Source organism: Babylonia areolata, chromosome 19, assembly GCF_041734735.1.
Source record: "Babylonia areolata isolate BAREFJ2019XMU chromosome 19, ASM4173473v1, whole genome shotgun sequence".
NCBI classification, from domain to species: Eukaryota; Metazoa; Mollusca; class Gastropoda; order Neogastropoda; family Buccinidae; genus Babylonia; species Babylonia areolata.
The window spans coordinates 21,690,764-21,710,763 of NC_134894.1; the positions used below are offsets into that span (position 1 = coordinate 21,690,764).

Genomic DNA, 20,000 nt, shown 5'->3' on the forward strand with positions numbered 1-20,000 from the left:
TTAAGGGGTATTAGGCCTCAAGTACAGCTGGTGAATTTATGTGTGTTCAGTGATTTTGTTTATTTATGTATTCAATGTTTGTTCATATTACTGTCAGGTTAGAGTTTTTCCTCTGCTTCTGGTAACCATGTAACCCAGTACTACCTGCCGCACATGGGAAGCAAACCCATCATGAAAATCTCATCTGGAGAAGGATGGGCTCCGCCAGATTTGACCTGCCCAAGATTCGCTACATGAAATCTGTTCATTCATTCATTCATTCATTCATTCATTCATTCATTCATTCATTTATTCATTTATTTACTCATTCGGTTTTTAATCACAATAAGCTTTGCATGACGTGTTTGATTTAGCTGCAGTGTCGCAGATGAAACGTGAAAAAGTGTTCTTCGAAGTTATGGATCTCAAACTGCCTGACTGTCCCTGTCTGCCTCTGCCTCTCTCTCTCTTTCTTGTTAAGTTGTTCAATGTTCTTTTTGATAAGGGTCGATATATGGATAACTGGTCAGAGAGTATCATCGTTCCTCTTTTTAAGAAGGGTAATATGAATGATCCAAACAATTATAGAGTAATATCGTTGTGTGATATTAGCAGTAAGCTTTATAGTTTTGTTATAAACAATAGATTACAAGAATGGGTTGATCAGAATAATAGTACAGGGGAATACCAGGCGGGTTTTAAGAGAGATTACTCCACTGTTGATCACATGTTTACATTATTAGCACTTACTCAAAAACAATTTTGTTCAAACAGAAAATTATACGTAGCTTTTATAGATTTTGAGACGGCATTTGATTCAGTTTCGAGAAAATTACTATGGCCAGTTCTTCTGAAAAATGGTATTAATGGGAAGTTATATAAATGCTTAAGACGCATGTATGATACTGTTAAACCTAGAGTAAGGTGTGGTGATAAACTTACAGAATACATCAACTGTACAAGTGGTGTAAAACAGGGTGATATTTGTAGTCCTGTGTTATTTTCATTATTTGTTAATGAATTGGCTCTTGAAATAATCCAGAATGGTCGCCTTGGTGCCAAACTAGATAATAGTCTTGTAGAGCTCTTCATACTTTTGTTTGCTGATGATATTTTGTTATTATCTGAAACAGTTGTTAACCTCCAGTCTCAATTAAACAGTTTAGCCAGAGGACTTCAAAATTGAAGTTTAAAGTGAATTTGAGTAAAAGTAACATTGTGGTCTTTAGAAAAGGTGGTTTTTTGGCTGCTTGTGAGAAATGGTATTATAATGGTACTGAGATGGGAGTTGTGAATTCATATAAATACCTTGGTATATATTTTTCAACGAAACTCAGTTTTAAGTTTGCTTGTGAAGATCTGGCATGCAGGGCTAAAAGATGTCTTCTGTCTATATTAAGTAAGTTATACAAACTTAACAATACTTCTCTGAACTTATATATAAAATTGTTTGATACTCAGGTACAGCCAGTGGCTCTCTATGGAGCTGAATTATGGGGTCTTGAATCTAGTTCATCAGTGGTTGAGAAAGTTGATTTGTTTGCATTAAAAAGATACCTTGGCGTCAGCATGAAAACTCCAAACGATTTAGTGTATGGAGAACTTGGAAGGTTTCCTATTTGTATCAATGCTGTTGTTCGAAGTATAAGATATTGGTTCAGATTAATACAAATGAAAGAAAACAGATTACCGTCAAAAGCTTATAAATCGTTGTTGTAACTGGATGAGAAAGGAAAAACCAACTGGGTAACAAAAGTCCGAAACGTTCTGTGTAATAATGGGTTCTTGTATGTTTGAGAATATCAAGGGGTAGGATGCATGCAAACTTTTATTAGGACTTTCAGGCAAAGACTCACTGATGTTAGATGACAACAGTGGGAAGAACACATGAATTCAAGTGATAGGTTTAGCTTATATGGAAAATTTAAGACACTTCCCACCGTCGAACCTTTTATCTTATTGAATATGAATAGACATGTGAGGTATGCGTTGACAAAATTTAGATTGAGGATGTCGGAAATTGCTGTACATAGTTCCCGATACAGTTACGAGAAAGATGAAATACGAGAATGTCCATTGTGTAAAGAAGAAACACAAGATGAAATCCACTTTGTATTGCGCTGCCACTGTCTTCACGATTTAAGAACAAAATTTATACCACACATTTATCATGATAGGCAGAACCTGTTTTCGTTACAATTGCTCTTGTCATCAAAAAATGAAAATATAATGATAAAATTATATCTCTATATATACAAAGCTTTGAAGAGGCATGAGAACGCAACAGAATTGTTCGATGTCAGAGAGTAAGGCAATGGCGGGAGTATATTGTTTGTATGTTAACAATATTCATAACACGATTTAAGGTAGAAAATCTTCTTTACTTTTGTTTAACCCCTTCAAATGAGGTAATGGCCTTATATTAATAAATCGTTCGTTCGTTCGTTCGTTCTCTCTCTCCCTCTCTCCCTGTCTTTCTCAAAGTATCTTTCCTGTCTCTCTGTCTTTGTCTCTCTGTCTCTATCTCTATCTCTCTCTCTCCCTCCCTCCTCCCACCCTCTCTCTCTCTTTCTCTCTCTCGCTCTCTCTCTCTCTCTAACCGCCCCCCCCCTCTCTCCTCACACCTCTAGCGGCAACACATGCACCGCACGCGCAAACAGAGAGTTGGCCCACATTCTTGAATGAATAATGCAGGCTGCCAGGCGATGTCCTAAAAAAAAACAAAAAAAAAACAACAAAAAAACCTGTGGAAACTGGGTGAAATCACATCACGACACACAAGGGACTTCTCCAATCAAAAATCTGCTCCCCATGGCCGAATACAAATGAACGCTTTATTCATGATGAATAGAAATTTACAACAAAAATAAAAATAAAAATAAAAATAAAAATCGACCGATAGATTTAATGAAAGAATATTCAAATAACGCCAGTGGAACAGAAAATAATAAGCGATGGCATTATGTAAACGAATTAGCAAAGCAAATGTCTTGAAAACAGAGAAATGAATAAGCACATGAAAGAAAATGCGATTGAATAGACAATAAAATAATTGAATATATAATGGAAGGGAGAGATAGAGATAAATAAAAATGCACTCACAGACACACATATAAAGACACACACAACCACACATGCAAGCACGCAGAGAGAGAGAGAGAGAGAGAGAGAGAGAGAGAGAGAGAGATACAGACAGACAGACAGACAGACACACACACACACACACACACACACACACACACACACACACACACACACACACACACAATCCTCATCATCATCATCATCGTCGTCGTAATGAACATCAGAGTCATCATCAGAGTCATGTCACAGTTGTCCACAGTGAGAATAGGTCACAGTTGTCTACAGTGAGGATATCATCATCATCATCATCATCATCATCATCATCATCAAGCAATAGTTGTGTACAGTGGGGGCAGGCCACAGATGTCCAGAATGAGGGCATCATCATCATCGTCGTCATCATCATCATCATCGCCGCCGTCGTCGTCGTCATAAAGCAACAGTTGTGTACAGTGAGGGCAGGCTGCAATTGTCCACAGTGAGGACATCATCGTCATCATTATTGTCGTTGTCGTAGTCGTCGTCGTCATCATCATCATCATCATCATCATCATCAGTGAGGGCAGGCCATAGCTGAAGAAGGCTAATGGAACAGCCAAGTGCCCGTCCCACCTCCTCCCATCGACACACACCACATCCTATTCTCCCTCCTCGCCATACACCCCCCCCCCCACACCCGACCCCCTCCCATCCACCCCCTTCCCCCCCCCCCCCCCACACACACATCCCTACCCTCACCCCATCAGACATGTGACCAGGAGCAAAGACGTAGGATGGAAGGGAGAGGGTGGGCGTGCTGAAGGATTCCCTTTTCCCATTGTCCGCGCGCCCCACAAATCCAGTTATCGCCGGTGTGACAGTCTCACACTAACCACCCTGCAGGGTTTTTATCCGGGTGGTCATTCTGGATTAGCCTTGAATGACTCCAGAAGTCATTCGTGATTAGTTAAAATGGACCCCCCCACCCCCCACCCCACCCCCACCCCACACACACGGCCCTCCTCTCCTCCCACTAGTTGGAAATAACCCAATTTCTGCGGGTTTAAAATCAAGCCATTGAAAAAGGAAAAGAAAGTCTTTCTTGGCTAGCCTTTTACTAATCCAGTCCCCACCTCCTCTTCGTCATAACAATCGAACGCGAACGAGGGGGGTTTCTATTTTGATAGTGTGATCAGAAACTCTAGGGAGAGCTGGACAGTACAAGGTCTTCGGAGAAGAAGCACCCCCTGTCAACTGTTTCGGCTCTTAACTTCTTGCACTCTAGGGGGGGATTGGAGGGGAGGGGGGGAGGGCACGGGGGGTCGGGCCGCGCCCAGGTCATGCTTCTGGATGCCCTTGTATTGCTGTCTTTTTGTTTTCATGGTCCTCAGCAGGTTCGAACCCGCGCCTCCAGGGTGGTCGCCACTTCAGAACTGAGTCACCTTTCTGGCAGACGTTTTAACCAATGAGCCATTGTACACCTAGTTTGAGTAGGGAAAATTTAATCCTCATGAAGTTGTCCATTACAAGGTATATTGTGTGGGTCGAAAGGGAGGAGGGGAGGAAGTTAAAATCCAACTATGTAGGGGGCTCGAGGTGGGGGGGGGGGGTGGGGGTAAGTTCTGACTAGTTGAACTTTACCCCCAAGAGGTCATTCCAGAATAGTCTATACAGCCCCATGAGGGTGGAGGGTGTCGGGGTGGAGTGCTGGGGGTGGGGTGGGGGGGTCATTCGAGACTTGCCCATAATTACCCAGGGGTAAAATCCACTGGGGGTAGGAGTGGGGGGGATGGGGGGGGGGGTAGTTTGAGGCTTGAGGCACCGGGCTGAAGGTGGAGGCAGAGGACGTGTGGTGTATCCGGACAGTGGCTAACTCCACACCTCCATCTGTCTCGGGCACCACTGCAGGGTGACTGCAGCTTTCTCGCCTGGGGGCCAGTGAAGAGGTGTTTCATCTTCATCTAAATGGGTTTCCAATCTTTTTTTTTCCTCTCTCTCTCTCTCTCTCTCTCTCTCTCTCTCTCTCTCTCTCTCTCTCTCTCTCTCTCTCTCTCTCTCTCTTCTGTTCCTTTCTCTACTCTGTATGTTTCCTTTCAGTTTTGTTCGCTCTCTTTCTCTCTCTCTCTCTCTCTCTCTCTCTCTCTCTCTCTCTCTCTCTCTCTCTTTATTCTTTCTTTACTTTTCTTTTCCTTTCACTTCTTTTCTTTCTCTCTGCTATTTCTTTTTCATATTTTCTTTCTTTTTTTTTTCTTTTTCCATTTCAATTTTCTTTCTTTTCTTTTCCTTCTTTGTTTCGTTGAGTTCGCCTGTTTTGTTTTTCTTTCTTTTAAAGCTGGGTTTTCTGCAATATTTCCAAGAGATCGGACCAAAATGAAGACATGCACTGAACATGATTATGACTATCGTTGAGTAATGTTGTAAGACACGACTTGAAAAGACAATATTTCATACGAGAGATGACAATGGTCCCTCTCAGGCATTCAGCTGAAACTATCCTTTTGTTTCAGCTTCAACTTCAAGGAGGTGGCAATGCGTGCATATTGATCCCTGCACGCTACATCACATCTGTTATAAGGCAGATTTCTGGCCTTCGCAAAAATCCAACACGATGGTTGGGACTTTACAGCTTTTCCCTAGGTTAACGTTAAACATAAAACACAAAATAAAACAAGATAATCAAACAAAATAAACGAATACGTGAACACATTAAAACATAATAAAAACGGAACATGCGAAGAAGGCAAATGGCTGAAATGAAATGAGAATAAAAACGTAATTTCTCTTTTCCTGTCCATTTCCAGGTAACCCTGTATAACAACCACAGCAGAAAACTGTTGATGAATGAATATAAGATTTGTGAAATGGATGGGTCAGAGATGGGAATTAAAGAATTGTTGGAGAAAAAAACAACAACAAAAAACAAAACAAAACAAAACAAAACAAAAAAAAAACCCGCCAGGCTCAAGGCATAAAACTATCCATCAATCTAAAACATAGTGAGGCGACTGAACTGAATCAGAAACATTCCGTATAAACCTACAGTAGGCTTAACAGGATTTGGAACGATAGTCGTTTTCCTTGCAGACATTTCAAAGGCATCCTATTGTTGGTAACCCTTCAGACCCAAAATATGCAGGGGCAATTTTTGTTTTGTTTGATTTGGTTTTGCTTTTGTTTGCCTTTTTTTGAATGACATTTCTCCATAGCACAATGGACACATAGAACAAAAACAACATACACAACCACATGCACACCAACATACCAACGGTGTTCTTTTGGTTTGGTTGTTTATTTGTTTTCTTTGTTTTCTCTGTTTTGCTGAGATTTTGTTTTCATTTTTTGGAGATTTATCACATTAAAAACAGAACAGGACAGAACTGCCCCTGGGCTACAGAATTGCCCTGGGGCTAAAAAAGAAAACAAAAAAAAACAAAAAAAAAAGGGGGGGGGGGTGGAGGGGGGGGGGGGCGGTTTAGGGCAGTGTCCTAACACCGCGAGGGTAGGGAAGATGGATGGGGTGGAGAGGAAGGGGTGACAGCATCTTGTCCCAATGGCGGGGCCACTACACGCTGATAGGATTATCGCCCCTCCTCCTCTCCAGGCCCTGAAGCTCACCTTTGGTCCTCTTGTCTTCACACACACCGTTCCTTTTCTGGTCAACACATCCTGAGTGCTTCCTAACTGGGAATCGTCTCGTGGAGATGCGGGGATTTTTGGGGTTTTTTCCCCTCTCTCTCCCTTTAATTGGGTGTTCCTGTACGGCACTCTTCACTTAGTGGATCAGGGCCTTTAGAAATGTGGGGTGTAGAGTGGGGGGGTTGTTTGTTTGTTTAGTTAGTTAGTTAGTTATCCATTTATCTATTTTGTATTTTTGCTGTCCCTGTAATTGGACCTTTTCGTAGGGCACCGTTCACTTTGTGGATCGGGGCCTTCAGAAATGTGTAAGGGGGGGCGGGGGGGTGTTGTTTAAACCAATGTTTCTTTAACTACTTATTTATTTTTAATATATATTTATCATCATTATTGTTTGTCTATTTGTATGTATTTTTTGTTGTTGTCCATTTGATTTTGATGTTGTACGGCACTGTTCATTTTATGGATCGGTCCTTTGGAATAGAGGAATTTTTTGTTCATGTGTATGATTTTTGTTTCGTTTTTTTTCCCTGTTGGTTGTCCTTCATTTAGAGGTTGTCATACGGCATTGTCCGATTTGTGAAGTGGGGCCCTTTGAAATGCGAGTTGTCTCTTTTTGTTTTTGTTCGTTTCTTTTTGTTTTTGTTGAGGTTGTTGATGATGGTTTTGTTGATGTTCTTCTTCAATTCTACGTTGTCGTAGGGTGCGGCGGCACTGCTCGATTTTTGACTCACTTGTGTAAACAAAGTGAGTCTATGTTTTAACCCGGTGTTCGGTTGTCTGTGTGTCTCTCTCTCTCTCTCTCTGTGTGTGTGTGTGTGTGTGTGTGTGTGTGTGTGTGTGTGTGTGTGTGTGTGTGTGTCCGTGTGTCTGTGTGTCCGTGGTAAACTTTAACATTGACATTTTCTCTGCAAATACTTTGTCAGTTGACACCAAATTTGGCATAAAAATAGGAAAAATTAAGTTCGTTCTAGACATCTTGTTTAAAACAATATTGCACCTCTGGGATGGACACGAAAAAATAATAAAATAAGCCTAATTATATGCAAACTGCATTTACTGTTACATTTATATTTTTTGCATTCTCTAAACTTGGCACTTTGACCTCTTATTCTGACACAACAACAAGAGGAGTCATTATTATCATTTTTTGTTCAAACAGGAACTCCTTTTGCTAAGCATAGAATTTTTATTTATTTTGCAAACGTTTTGGTGCAGATAGTAAAGAAGGGAAATTACTCTGTAATTAATGCTAGGGGACTTAATTTATCACAAGTGAGTCTTGAAGGCCTTGCCTCTCTTGTTTTTCTTGTCGTGTCGTGTCGTGTCGTGTCGTCTTGTGTCGTGTCGTGTCGTGTCGTCTTGTGTCGGGTCATGTCGTGTCCTGTCCAAGGAACGGGTCGGGTTGCATTGTGTTGCATTGGAGGAAGGTGGCAGAATGGTTAAGACGCTCAGCTGTCAATATAGAGTCCGTGAGGGCGTGGGTTCGAATCCCGCTCTCGCCCGTCCTCCCAAGTTTGACTGGAAAATCGAAATGAGCGTCTAGTCTTTCGGATGAGACGATAAACTGATGCCCCGTGTGCAGCACGCACTTGGCGCACTAAACAAAAGAACCCACGGCAACAAAAGAATTGTCCCTTGGCAAAATTATTTAAAACGAAATCTGCTCTGATAGGTACACAAAGATTTATAATTATGCATGCTCTCAAGGACTGACAAGCGCGTTAGGTTATGCTGCTGTCAGGCATCTACCTACCAGGTGTGGTGTAGCGTATATGGATCTGTCCGAATGCAGTGACGACTCTTTGAGTAAATGAAACCGAAACAGAATCCGCGTTGCTCGGTTATTGGTGCTATAATAATTTCGCTCTGTTGTTAAAACAAAACAAAAGCACGACGGCTCTTGCTGGCAATGTGTTTTTGCAAACACAAGTATGCAAGTTTCGGGCAACATGTCATGAACATGCAACATGCTGCATTGATGGGCAACACAACCAGTGAGGACAGTGGATATACATCTTCATTTGCGTGTGTGTCTCATCCGCTTGCATTGCTGTTAAAAATGACACAGTAAAAATCGGTTTTCAACTCCTGTTTCTTCTTGTCGAGTTGTCAGTTCTCTCTCTCTATCTCTCTCTCTCTGTCTGTCTCTGTCTCTCTCTCTGTCTCTCTCTCTCTGTGTCTTTGCCTCTGTGTGTGTGTGTCTTTGCCTCTCTCTCTCTCTCCTCTCTCTGTGTGTGTCTCTCTGTTTCTCTGTCTCTCTCTCTCTCTCCGTCTCTGCCTCTCTCTGTCAGCCCGTCTGTCGCTCTGTCTGTGCCTCTCTCTCTCTCTGTCATTCTCTCTCTCTCTCTCTCTCTGTATCTGCCTCTCTCTCTCTGTGTCTTTGCCTCTCTCTCTGCCTTTCTCTCTCTGTCTCTGCGTCTCTCTCTCTCTTTCTCCCATGTCTCCTCTTCTCCTCACCTTCTCCACCGTTCTTGTCATCAAAACTTCACGCGTACAGGCATCGACTGTATTTTTCTTGTAGTGGTCATGTTGACTGTGGTGTTGTCTTCTTTAGCAAATTATCTGTTCACAACTCAGCACTGAAAGAGAAAGAAGGTGAGCTAAAATCAAGAAGAATGTGTGTGTGTGTGTGTGTGTGTGTGTGTGTGTGTGTGCGTGCGTGCGTGCGTGCGTGTGCGTGTGTGTGTGCGTGTGTGTGTGTGTGTGTGTGTGTGTGTGTGTGTGTAAGACATAAAGAAACAGACACAGAGTGTGAAGAGGGAGACAGAGAGCGCAGACAGATAGGTGGACAGAGACAGACACATAGAGAGCAAGACACTGGGAGACAGACAGACAGAAAAAGTCTTGTGCGGACTGGCATGAAACAAAATGCATCGCCTTTTGGAATAAAGCAGTGTAACTGCACACACACACACACACACACACACACACACACACACACACACACACATTCAAATTAGTATCGTTGAAGTCAAGCTCCTTGACCCATGTGGATCATAAACTACTCAATATGTTATCTTTCCACAACAGGCTGTTCTTCAGCAAGGCTGTTTGCATGCATAATGTGATCTATGGAAATGCTCCCAAAAAGATTGCAGAAACTGTTAAAACTAATGACCACAGACACAACCATATGCTAGGTATACCTAGACCTAGAAACAACCCTTATAAATCCAGCTTCCTATACTCTGGTGGAAATTTATGGAATATTCTTCCACTCATTCTAAAATATATAACGAATAAAACCGTGTTTAAGAAAAATATGAAAAATCGTGATCTTAATAACTGTCCAAAAGATTAACAATAATACAAATTTTATCATTTAGTTACCGCTTAATTCATGATGTTGTGAAATGTGTTGTATATATGCCTTTGGCGGCGGTTTGCCTGTTGTATGAAGGTGTATGTGCATGAGAAACGGGATATGTTGTAAATTGGTGTAAGTGTACGCGTTTTTGTGTATGAGTACGAAATAGAAATACTAATGTGTATTCCATTTTCGAACGATTCTTGTGTGCATATTTCTATATTTTCAGTACTTTTGTGTGTTTTCTTCTACGTATCTCCCCATTTTTTCTACCATTTTTTCAGGTGGTTTGATGTTTAAAAAAATGCAGTCGTTGCTTATTCAATTACCATATTGAAAAAAAAGACAAAAAGAAAAAAAAGAAAGACTCGACTTGACACACACACTCATACAGACATACGAACAAGGAAATAGATATAGACACACACACACACACACACACACACACACACACACAAGCGAGAGAGCACACACAGAGAGAGAGAGAGAGAGAGAGAGAGAGAGAGAGAGAGAGAGAGAGAGAGACGGACAGGGACAGAAATTAAAAGAACGAAAAACAACACCAACAACAAAGAACATGTACTCCTTCATGTGCACCATAAAAACCTGCTGCTTTAACTCCCTTGTTGACACCAGCAACAACAGCAGCAGCGGCGGCAGCACAGGCGATGCCCTCGTTAAGAATGCTGCCTGTGTTTTTTTTTTCTTTGGAGGATGAGGAGAGGGGGTGGGGGGTGGGGGTGGCTGCCAGACCCCAGAGAGTGAGAACATCAGGCTGTCCACTGCCTTGCCTGTTCCCCAGACACTGCCCACTAAAACATCTCGCCTTGTCCCAGGCCTCGTTTGTTGCAAGTTGAGGTGTAGTTTTTTTTTTTTTTAGGTGGTGATTACAGCAGCCGTGTTTTTCATATTGTTTTGGTAAACTTGTCCGACTTTAGCGTGCGCGCGCGCATGTGTGTGTGTGTGTGTGTGTGTGTGTGTGTGTGTGTGTGTGTGTGTGTGTGTGTGTGTGTGTGTGTGTGTGTGTGTGTGTGTGTGTGTGTGTGTGTGTGTGTGTGTGTGTGCATGAGTGTGTGTGTTTTCTTCTTCAGTTTAACGTCTATTCACTATAAGTGTTTTTAGACGGAAAGGAGTAAAGTAGTGGATAAAGGAAAGGGAATGTATGTGAATATTAGTGTAAAAAAAGGTGTTCATGTTATGTATCAGAGGAAAAATATATTATAAGAAAAAGTCTAAAGGGATTGCGTGTGTGTGTGTGTGTGTGTGTGTGTGTGTGTGTGTGTGTGTGTGTGTGTGTGTGTGTGTGTGTGTGTGTGTGTGTGTGTGTGTGTGTGTGTGTGTGTGTGTGTGTGTGTGTAAGTGTGTGTGTGTGTGTTCAGTGACAATGCATTTCTCTTCCTTTTTGTTTCAAAACCAACATGCAACAGCCACGCATCAGGCTGTCCACTGCCGGCCTTGCCTGTTCCTTAGACACTGCCCACAAAAGCACATCGCCTAGTCAACGGCCTCGTTTGTTGCACTGAAGTTGAGGTGTAGTTTTTTTAGGTGATGATTACAGCGGCCGTGTTTTCATTATTGTTTTGGTAAACTTGTCCGACTTTCGATTATTTGATTCTATTGTCTTGCTGTTTTTTCGGCTGAAGTGTGTGTGTGTGTGTGTGTGTGTGTGTGTGTGTGTGTGTGTGTGTGTGTGTGTGTGTGTAATGTATGCTGTGTGTAGTTTGTGTACAATGTGTGTGTGTGTGTGTGTGTGTGTGTGTGTGTGTGTGTGTGTGTGTGTGTGTGTGTGTGTGTGTGTGTGTGTGTGTGTTCGGGTACAATACTTTTCTTCTTCCATGTTCTTTTAAAATTAGTATACACCAAACCCGGCGTTCCTCAGACACTGTCCACTACGAACACCTCGCATTGTCCCCGGCCTCAGTTTGCTGCATGTTCAGGTGTTTTCTTTTAAGCGGTGATGACAACAGCCATGTTCTTATTTTGTTTCGGCTCTGCCTTTTCCGACACTTGACAACTTGAAGGCATTCTTTGTTGCCGTGGGTTTGTTTGGTCGGGCTGAAATGTGTGTGTGTGTGTGTGTGTGTGTGTGTGTGTGTGTGTGTGTGTGTGTGTGTGTGTGTGTGTGTGTGTGTGTGTTGGTGTGTCTGTGTGCCTATGTGCATGCCTCCCCTTCCACCCTCTCTATCTCTCTTGCTCTCTCTATCTCTCTTGCTCTCTCTATCTCTCTCTCTCTTCTCCTAACTCTCCTCCTCCTCCTCTTCTTCTTCCCCTCCTTCTTCGCCTCTTCCTCGTTCTTCTTCATCTGCCTCTTTGGTTAATCTGTCAATGCCATCCCTGGTCCAAAAAGCAAAGGCTGAGGGAATACCCGTTTTGTTTTGTCAGCTGTGAAGATGGCTTGTCGTGATCATCTGTGTTGACATCATTACCTTGACTTTCTTGTTTTCTGTTCTTATTTTTATGGGGTGTGGGGGTTTGTGGTGTAAGGCTGTGTGGAGTTGTGTGAGGCGATTATAGCAACTGCTCAAGCGCAAAGACACACACACACACACACACACACACACACACACACACACACACACACACACACACACACACACACACACACACACACACACACACACACACACACTCTCTCTCTCTCTCTCTCTCTCTCTCCACTTGTTTGCTCTTTTCATCCTCCTTTATGTCTCTGTCTCTCTGTCTTTCCGTCTTTCTCAACCTATATATTTCTGTCTCCGTCTATGTCTTTTTCTGCTTGTCTGTCTGTCTCTCTTGTCCTCTCTCTCTCTCTCTCTCTCTCTCTCTCTCTTCGTTTCGTTTCTTTTTTTCTTTTTTTTGTGGTTGAATAGTATCATATTTCAAACACGTCACGGTATACATATAAACGCAAATTTGTTCAGTTTCTCTCCGTCCCCCCACCCCACCCCCGTCTCTCTTTGTCTCTCTCTCTCGGTCGCTCTCCTCTCTCTGTGTGCCTGATGTTGCATTGCTGTCACCACCACCACTACACCACCAGTGTTCCATGAATCTGCCACCATCATCAATAACTCTTGAAATGAACTCATTGCAGGCATGGGAATGGATGGAAGTTGAGAAAAAAGAAAAAAAAAGAAAAAGAAAAAGAAAAGAAAAGAAAGAAACATATAATTATGGTCACCATGTGTGCAGGGCAATAGGGAAGCGCATTTTAACACACCTTTTTGCTGCTGTAACTGATGATGATGGATTATGAAGATGAAAATGACACGGACGACAAAAAAAAAAAAAAGAAAAGTGAAGTGATGCATGTTGCTTTGAGACAATCAACGCCTTTCTGTCCAGTGGGCCTTTCCTTTATTAAAGGACAACTGAGCTGAGGCAGAAAACTAGAATGAAAAAAACACGTGAAAGAAAATTGCGGGTTTGAAATGGGGACAATTTGGTTTTGGTTTGCTTGGGTTTTCTGTTGTGGGAGTGGTGTTTTTTGTGTGTTTTTTTGTTTGATTGTTATTTTCCTATGTATTTCCTATTGGTATGTATTTCATTATTTGGTACAATTTCCGAGAGTTTACGAAAAGGCCAGATACAACGGTGATCTTTATATGCCACACAAAAGTATTATTACGGGATATGTTATCCTGGTGCGTGCTGTAATTCTTGAATTTTCTCTCTCTCTCTCTCTCTCTCTCTCTCTCTCTCTCTCTCTCTCTCTGTGTGTCTGTCTGTCTCTGTGTTTGAGTGTTTGTGTATGCGCTCTTGTTTGTGTATAGTATGTTGTTCCTGAATACATGTATGTGTGTGCACAACTTGTATTGTAAACACCACGGGTACCCTGTCTGGTAAAGACAAAAAAGAGCTTTGAGCTCTCTTTAAGGGAGGAAAGCGCTCAACAAATGTCCATTATTATTATTACTATCATTAAAACCAAAGTCAGCGTTAAACCCCCTATTTTGACACAATAAACGTTCTGTTCTGATTCTATTTCAGCATGTTAACTTAGTTGCAATGCATACACATATCAAGCCGATTCTGTTGGTATTCATTGTCGTTTTATTCTGGAGAAGAAAAATTGTAAAAATAGAAATGGTATATCAAAGACAAATAGAAAACTTACGTCTCCGGCGTGCTATGCAGTGTAAATTACAGGTAAAGCACCGACATACTGTTGCAGAGGTAACATTACTTAAAGTCAATTTCAGCACAGAAGAAGACATCATTATTCAAACAGACAGGTTCATTAGGAAACAACAAAACAGGGGGATGATTTATTGAGAAATGAAAGGTCAAACGTATCCAGAAAAGGAACGCAGCATACCTACCTGTGTACAATTTTCATTCTCACAATGGAGCCCAAAACAGTGACACACGTTTTCCCTAGCGTGATTTACCTCATTGAATGTCTCTAATCTCAACAGACTGACATGGGCGTACTGTCCTGGATGTGTGTACAAGTTGATGACATGAGCCATCAGACATATCGACAGACAGTCAACAAGAACTGACAGGCTGTGCTGCCGGTGCTAAAAGGTGGTAGAATGGTTAAGACGCTTTTATCTGCCTCACCCCGTGAGGGTCTAGTTTCGATCCCCGTTTTCGCCCTTTCTCCCACGTTCGACTGCAGAATCAAACTAAGTGTCTGGTCATTCGGATGAGGTGATAAACTGAGGTCCCGTGTGTGTGCAGCAAAGCACTTGGCGCACTGAAAAAGAAAGCATGGTGGTAAAAGTGTTGTCATCTGGCTCATTTTTGTAGATTAGATCCACTCTGATAGGTACACAGATTATGCATGCCCTTAAGGCCTGAAGAGCACTGAAGAGCACGTTGGGTTATGCTGCTGTCATGCATCTGTCTAACAGATGTGGTGTGGCGTATATGGATTTTTCCAAACGCAGTGACTCCTCCTTGAGGGTCTGAAACTTGTTGTTGTTGTTGTTGTTGTTGTTCCTCTACTCCATCGTCTTCTTCTTCTTCTCCTTCTTCTTCATCTCGTGTTGTGGTGCATTGCATCGTATTTCATGGCATCGTACCGACTGCACAGAGATGCTTTGTACTGCACAGTTTCATGCTGTCGTTGCATTGTCTTGTCATCCAACGATGCTTTCTGTCGACCCATTCTGACGGGTTGCTGTCCTTGTCTGTTCCAGAAACATGTTTCCAGACAACCTCATCGTCGCCTGTTACAATGCTGTGAGTATCAGAATGTGTGTGTGTGTGTGTGTGTGTGTGTGTGTGAAGGGATTTCAATTTATACGCACACGAAAGGTTTTTTTTTTTTTTTTTAATATTGTAATGGTTGCACAAAGTTTATTAATTTCTTTTTATGTTTCATAAAGGGGTGGTGCGCACCGGAGCTTGGGGACACGACTGGTAGAGGGAGGAAGGGGACGGAACTGCAAGAATCATTGTTTCTTTAAAAAGCTACGACATCCGTTTTTTTGTTAAAGCCATCTGCAATTTGTCTATTTGTGGATTTTTTTTCGTTTTTTCTTTCGGTTTTTTTTTTTTTTTTTCGATTTAGTGTAAACATTATATCCTATTTACTGAAGTGGTGATGGGGCACATTTAGATGATCAAAATAAATCATGCAGTTTATGGGTCAGGAGCAGCATGCAGACAGGCTTTGTGTCAGAGAAGGGGAATAATTCATATCGTCTGAAATGTGTTACCTTTCTGGGGCAAAGTGCGGTCTTAAAAAAAAAAAAAAAAAAAAAAAAAAAAATGTTTTGGCATTTCAGACGATACTGTTTCTCTCTCTCTCTCTCTCTCTCTCTCTCTCTCTCTCTCTCTCTGGTTGACGACGGGTATTTGTCCATGGATTAAAGATAAAGGAGTCTATGTCCTATCTGTCTTGTTTCCCTATCCTCCGTCCCTCTCTCTTCACCCCTCCCCCTCCCCACCCCCCACCCCTTCCCTCTCCTCCCTCCTTCCCTTTGTCAGTCTATGTTCTGTCTTTGTCTGTGTGTCTCTTTTCCTCCGTCCATCCTTCTTTCCTCCCCTGCACCATCTCTCTCCATCTTTCCCCTTGTAGCACCAGCGTGAAGTATTGTTGTAATTGAATTTCCTCCTAACTAAATTTCCTTTTATCTATGATCCGTTTCATGTATGTATGGATGGATGGAAGGATGGATGGATGGGTGGATGAATGGATGGATGAATGGGTGGATGGATGTTTGTTTGCTACCGTTTATTGATTGATTGATGATTGATTGATTGGTTGATTGATTGATTTAATTTCATCTATGCTAACGGCCAGGTTGATATAAATAATTCATTTAACTATCTATTCATTTATTTATTTATGTAATCATTTATTTAATCACTTATTTCTTTATCAATTTATTCATTCATTTATCTATTTATTTATCTATTCATTCATACAGTATAGGTCCAAGGAAGTGAAGAAAGAAATCGAAAGAGATGAGGTGGCGGTTAACGTCACCAATATTACGTCATCGCTGAACGCCGTCATGACGACAGTCAGCAACAACATCACAAACCTCACAGAAGGTAAGAGAACCACGTCTTAAAACAAGAAAGCCATTCCACGTCATACTATCGTATTATGTCTGATTCGTCATGTCGATATATATATATATATATATATATATATATATATATATATATATATATATATATATATATGTGTGTGTGTGTGTGTGTGTGTGTGTGTTTACAAGAGACGATCTATCTCTGTCTGCGTCTATCTATCAATCGTTTTCAGTATGTTTTTATTCTTGAATTTGTAATTTGTAGAGTTGGTCTAATACTAACAGAAGGAAGTGGGCTAGCTTATATGCCAAGAGAAATTAGAAAATTAGTTATAGTTGTTGCTGACGAAAATAATGTACACACGTGCATACATACCTATATACAAACATTATGCTTTCTGTTTACGTTGATAGGGAATTCACTTTGCCAACAGTTAAACATTATTGGAAGCCGGTCGATAGAATTTGTAAACAATCTACCCATCTTGATGATGTTGACGTTGATGATGATGATGATGATAATGATTATAATGATGACAACGACGACAACGACGATGGTGATGATGATAATGATGATCATGAGGAGGTGGAATAGGAGTAAAATATGTGTGTATGGAATGTATAACAAAAATCAACTTGCGCTTATATAGAACCTACTTTTTTATACTTGCAAAAAAGAAAGGAAATCCCAGCTCACGGCACTTACATAGCGGATTGTGATTCCAAAAAGAAAAAAAAAAAGAAGAAAAAAAGAAGAAGAAGAGGAATCGATGAACAGATAAAGTCAAGTCATTGTATAAAGAAGAGTCAATCAGTTAGGTGCACAAGTCCTCACACAAATTATTCCTTTTGCAGCATTCATCCAAACAGTTCCAGTGACATTTGACGGTGTCACCGTTTTTGTTGTTTCTTTCACATTCATCCCACGTATCGCGATAGGAAGTACTAAAGCGAAGTCAAGTCAGATCACATCGATCCTTCTCTCATTTTCCCACCCCGTCATCACAGACGACAGTCACCAGTCAAACAGGGATAAATGAAAAGACGCTCTCTCTCTCTCTCTCTGTCTCTCTCTCTCTGTCTCTGTCTCTGTCTCTCTCTCTCTCTCTCTCTCACACACACACACACACACACACACACTCGCACACACACACACACACACACTCATACACACACACACACACACACACACACACACACATACATACATACACACACACGCACACACACACACACACACACACACTCGCATACACACACACAGAGACACACTCGGGCGCGCGGGCACACACACACACACACTCACATACACACACACAGAGACACACTCGCACGCACACACACACACACACACACACACACACACACACACACACACACACACATTCGCCTCTCCATTTCAGAAGGGTTTTGAGCAACTGTGTATATAACAGAGGCGTCTACAGGGTGGGGAGGGTAGTAGGATGGGATTGATCGCACAGATAAGACAAAAGAAAGCGATGTCACACATTTATCTTTCATAGATATAAAATTGTGGAGGCTTATAGATTGAAAAAAAAGCAAACAAACAAACAAAAACAACAACAACAACAACAACAACAACAACAAAAAACACACAAAAAAAACACCCTTGTTCAATGAAGAATCTGAAAGTTTTGTGAACTGAAGATGATGATAAACCGAGGTCCCGTGTGCAGTATGTACTTGGCGCACTGAAAAAAGAAGCGACAGCAGCAAAAGGCTTGTCCTATGGGAAAAAGAATATGTAGACGAAATCCACTCTGATAAGTACACCGATATATAATAACAATAGTAGTAATGATAATAATAATAATAATAATAATAAGAAGAAGAAGAAGAAGAAGGAGAAGAAGAAGAAGAATTATGATAATAATAATAATAATAATGGTATTCATATAGCGCTGAATCTTGTGCAGAGACAAATCAAAGCGCTTTCGCACCAGTCATTCACGCGCATGCATAACTCCAAAACTGGCGAAACTGAAGACAAGGAAGAGGCAGGGAAGGGGGTCTATTTTGGGAAGAGGTGGATTTCAAGGCCAGACTTGAAAAGAGCTGAGTGTGGAGACTTGGCGAAGCGAAAGAGGAAGTTCATTCCAAATGCATGCACCCAAGGCCTGACTAAACGTGCTACGTTGGGTCTGGCTGCTGGTCAGGCATCAGCCTAGCGGATGTGGTGTACCGTATATGGATGTATCCGAACGCAGTGACGCCTCCTTAACAAACTGAAACTAGGGGGTTTGGGTGGGGGGTGGGGGGTTGGGGGGCTGGGGGAACCTGTTTTGAAGGCATTCCTAAAGTGCCTTTTTTGTTTCGGTTTTTTTTGTGTGTGTGTGTGTTTTTTGACGAAATAATTTATAAATATTTTAGTTACAGGAGGGTTGCCAGTTGAAAATAAATGTTGATGCATTTTAGGGAATCATGTAACGTGTCTGGATGAAAGATACACCAACTGAAGAAATGACAGGGTGTAATGTATTTGCAATAAAGAATCGGTGCATGAAGAAGAACATGTGGGTAAAAGAATCACTTACATGACACTATAGCTGAAGTAAGTCCTGTGTCTCTCAGGGGGACCACGCTATCAGACGGCTCCAGGTAACTAGAGTTCATTAAATGCTTTTGTGCTTTTCCTTTTCGTTTCTGTAAAGCTTGCTTTCAGCTGGATTTTGATATATTATGATATCTAACCATTTATGGAATATCCGTGCATGATGTGATTTTGCACGTAGAGTTTTTATTATCTTCTACTATTACTACTACTTCTTCTTCTTTTTTCTTGTTCTCCTTTCCATCACCGACATTTTTCTCTCTTCTCTTTCCCTGTTTCACATCACACTGCTTCTTCTGTTTGTTTCAGTATTTTTTAATTGGATTCTGAGCTAATTGTGTTCTTATGTCCTCTTAAGTTATTTTTCTCTTCACTTGCTCGTGAATTTACAATTAATTTTTCTAAAGGTTCCTTGTCAGTTTTGATAACAACAAATCTCAATCTTGATTCACAAAACACTCCCCCCAAAAAGAGTCCAAAGTGTTAATACAGACACACACACACACACACACACACACACACACACACACACACACACATATATATATATATATATATATATATATATATATATATAGAGAGAGAGAGAGAGAGAGAGAGAGAGAGAGAGAGGATTTTAGTGTCTAAAGTTCCAGGACAATCTGAAGGTTCTAATAACATTTGTGTGTTAACTGAAGCGTCAAATCCAAATTATTGAGCAAACACGAAGCAATTTACCCCATTTCACTGTTCAACGGACAAGGCTTGGCTTTTGATATGACTGATTGATTTCATTTTTGTGGTCACTATACAGTCCTATTTCTCTGTTTTGTCTCTGCAGTATCGTTTTGGGCTCACTGGTGTATGCAGCATTTTTTTTTTTTTTTTTTTAATCTGGTTCTGCGATGTCATAAAGTATTGTCTTTATATGGCTGTGCGCTGCCATGGATTATTGTCTTTGTCTCGTTGTGCGTTGTCAGGGACTATTGTATTTTTG

The 20,000-nt window shown here is 41.3% G+C and overlaps 1 protein-coding gene across 1 annotated transcript in view; it reads left to right on the forward strand.

The window, feature by feature from the left end:
* Positions 1-20,000, forward strand: part of LOC143294100 (excitatory amino acid transporter 1-like) — a 120,399-nt gene that overhangs the window by 71,976 nt on the left and 28,423 nt on the right. The window contains exons 2-3 of the mRNA XM_076605531.1: positions 15,109-15,151; positions 16,345-16,471. Of these exons, the coding sequence (XP_076461646.1) occupies positions 15,109-15,151; positions 16,345-16,471 (170 nt within the window). The remainder of the gene's footprint in view (positions 1-15,108; positions 15,152-16,344; positions 16,472-20,000) is intronic.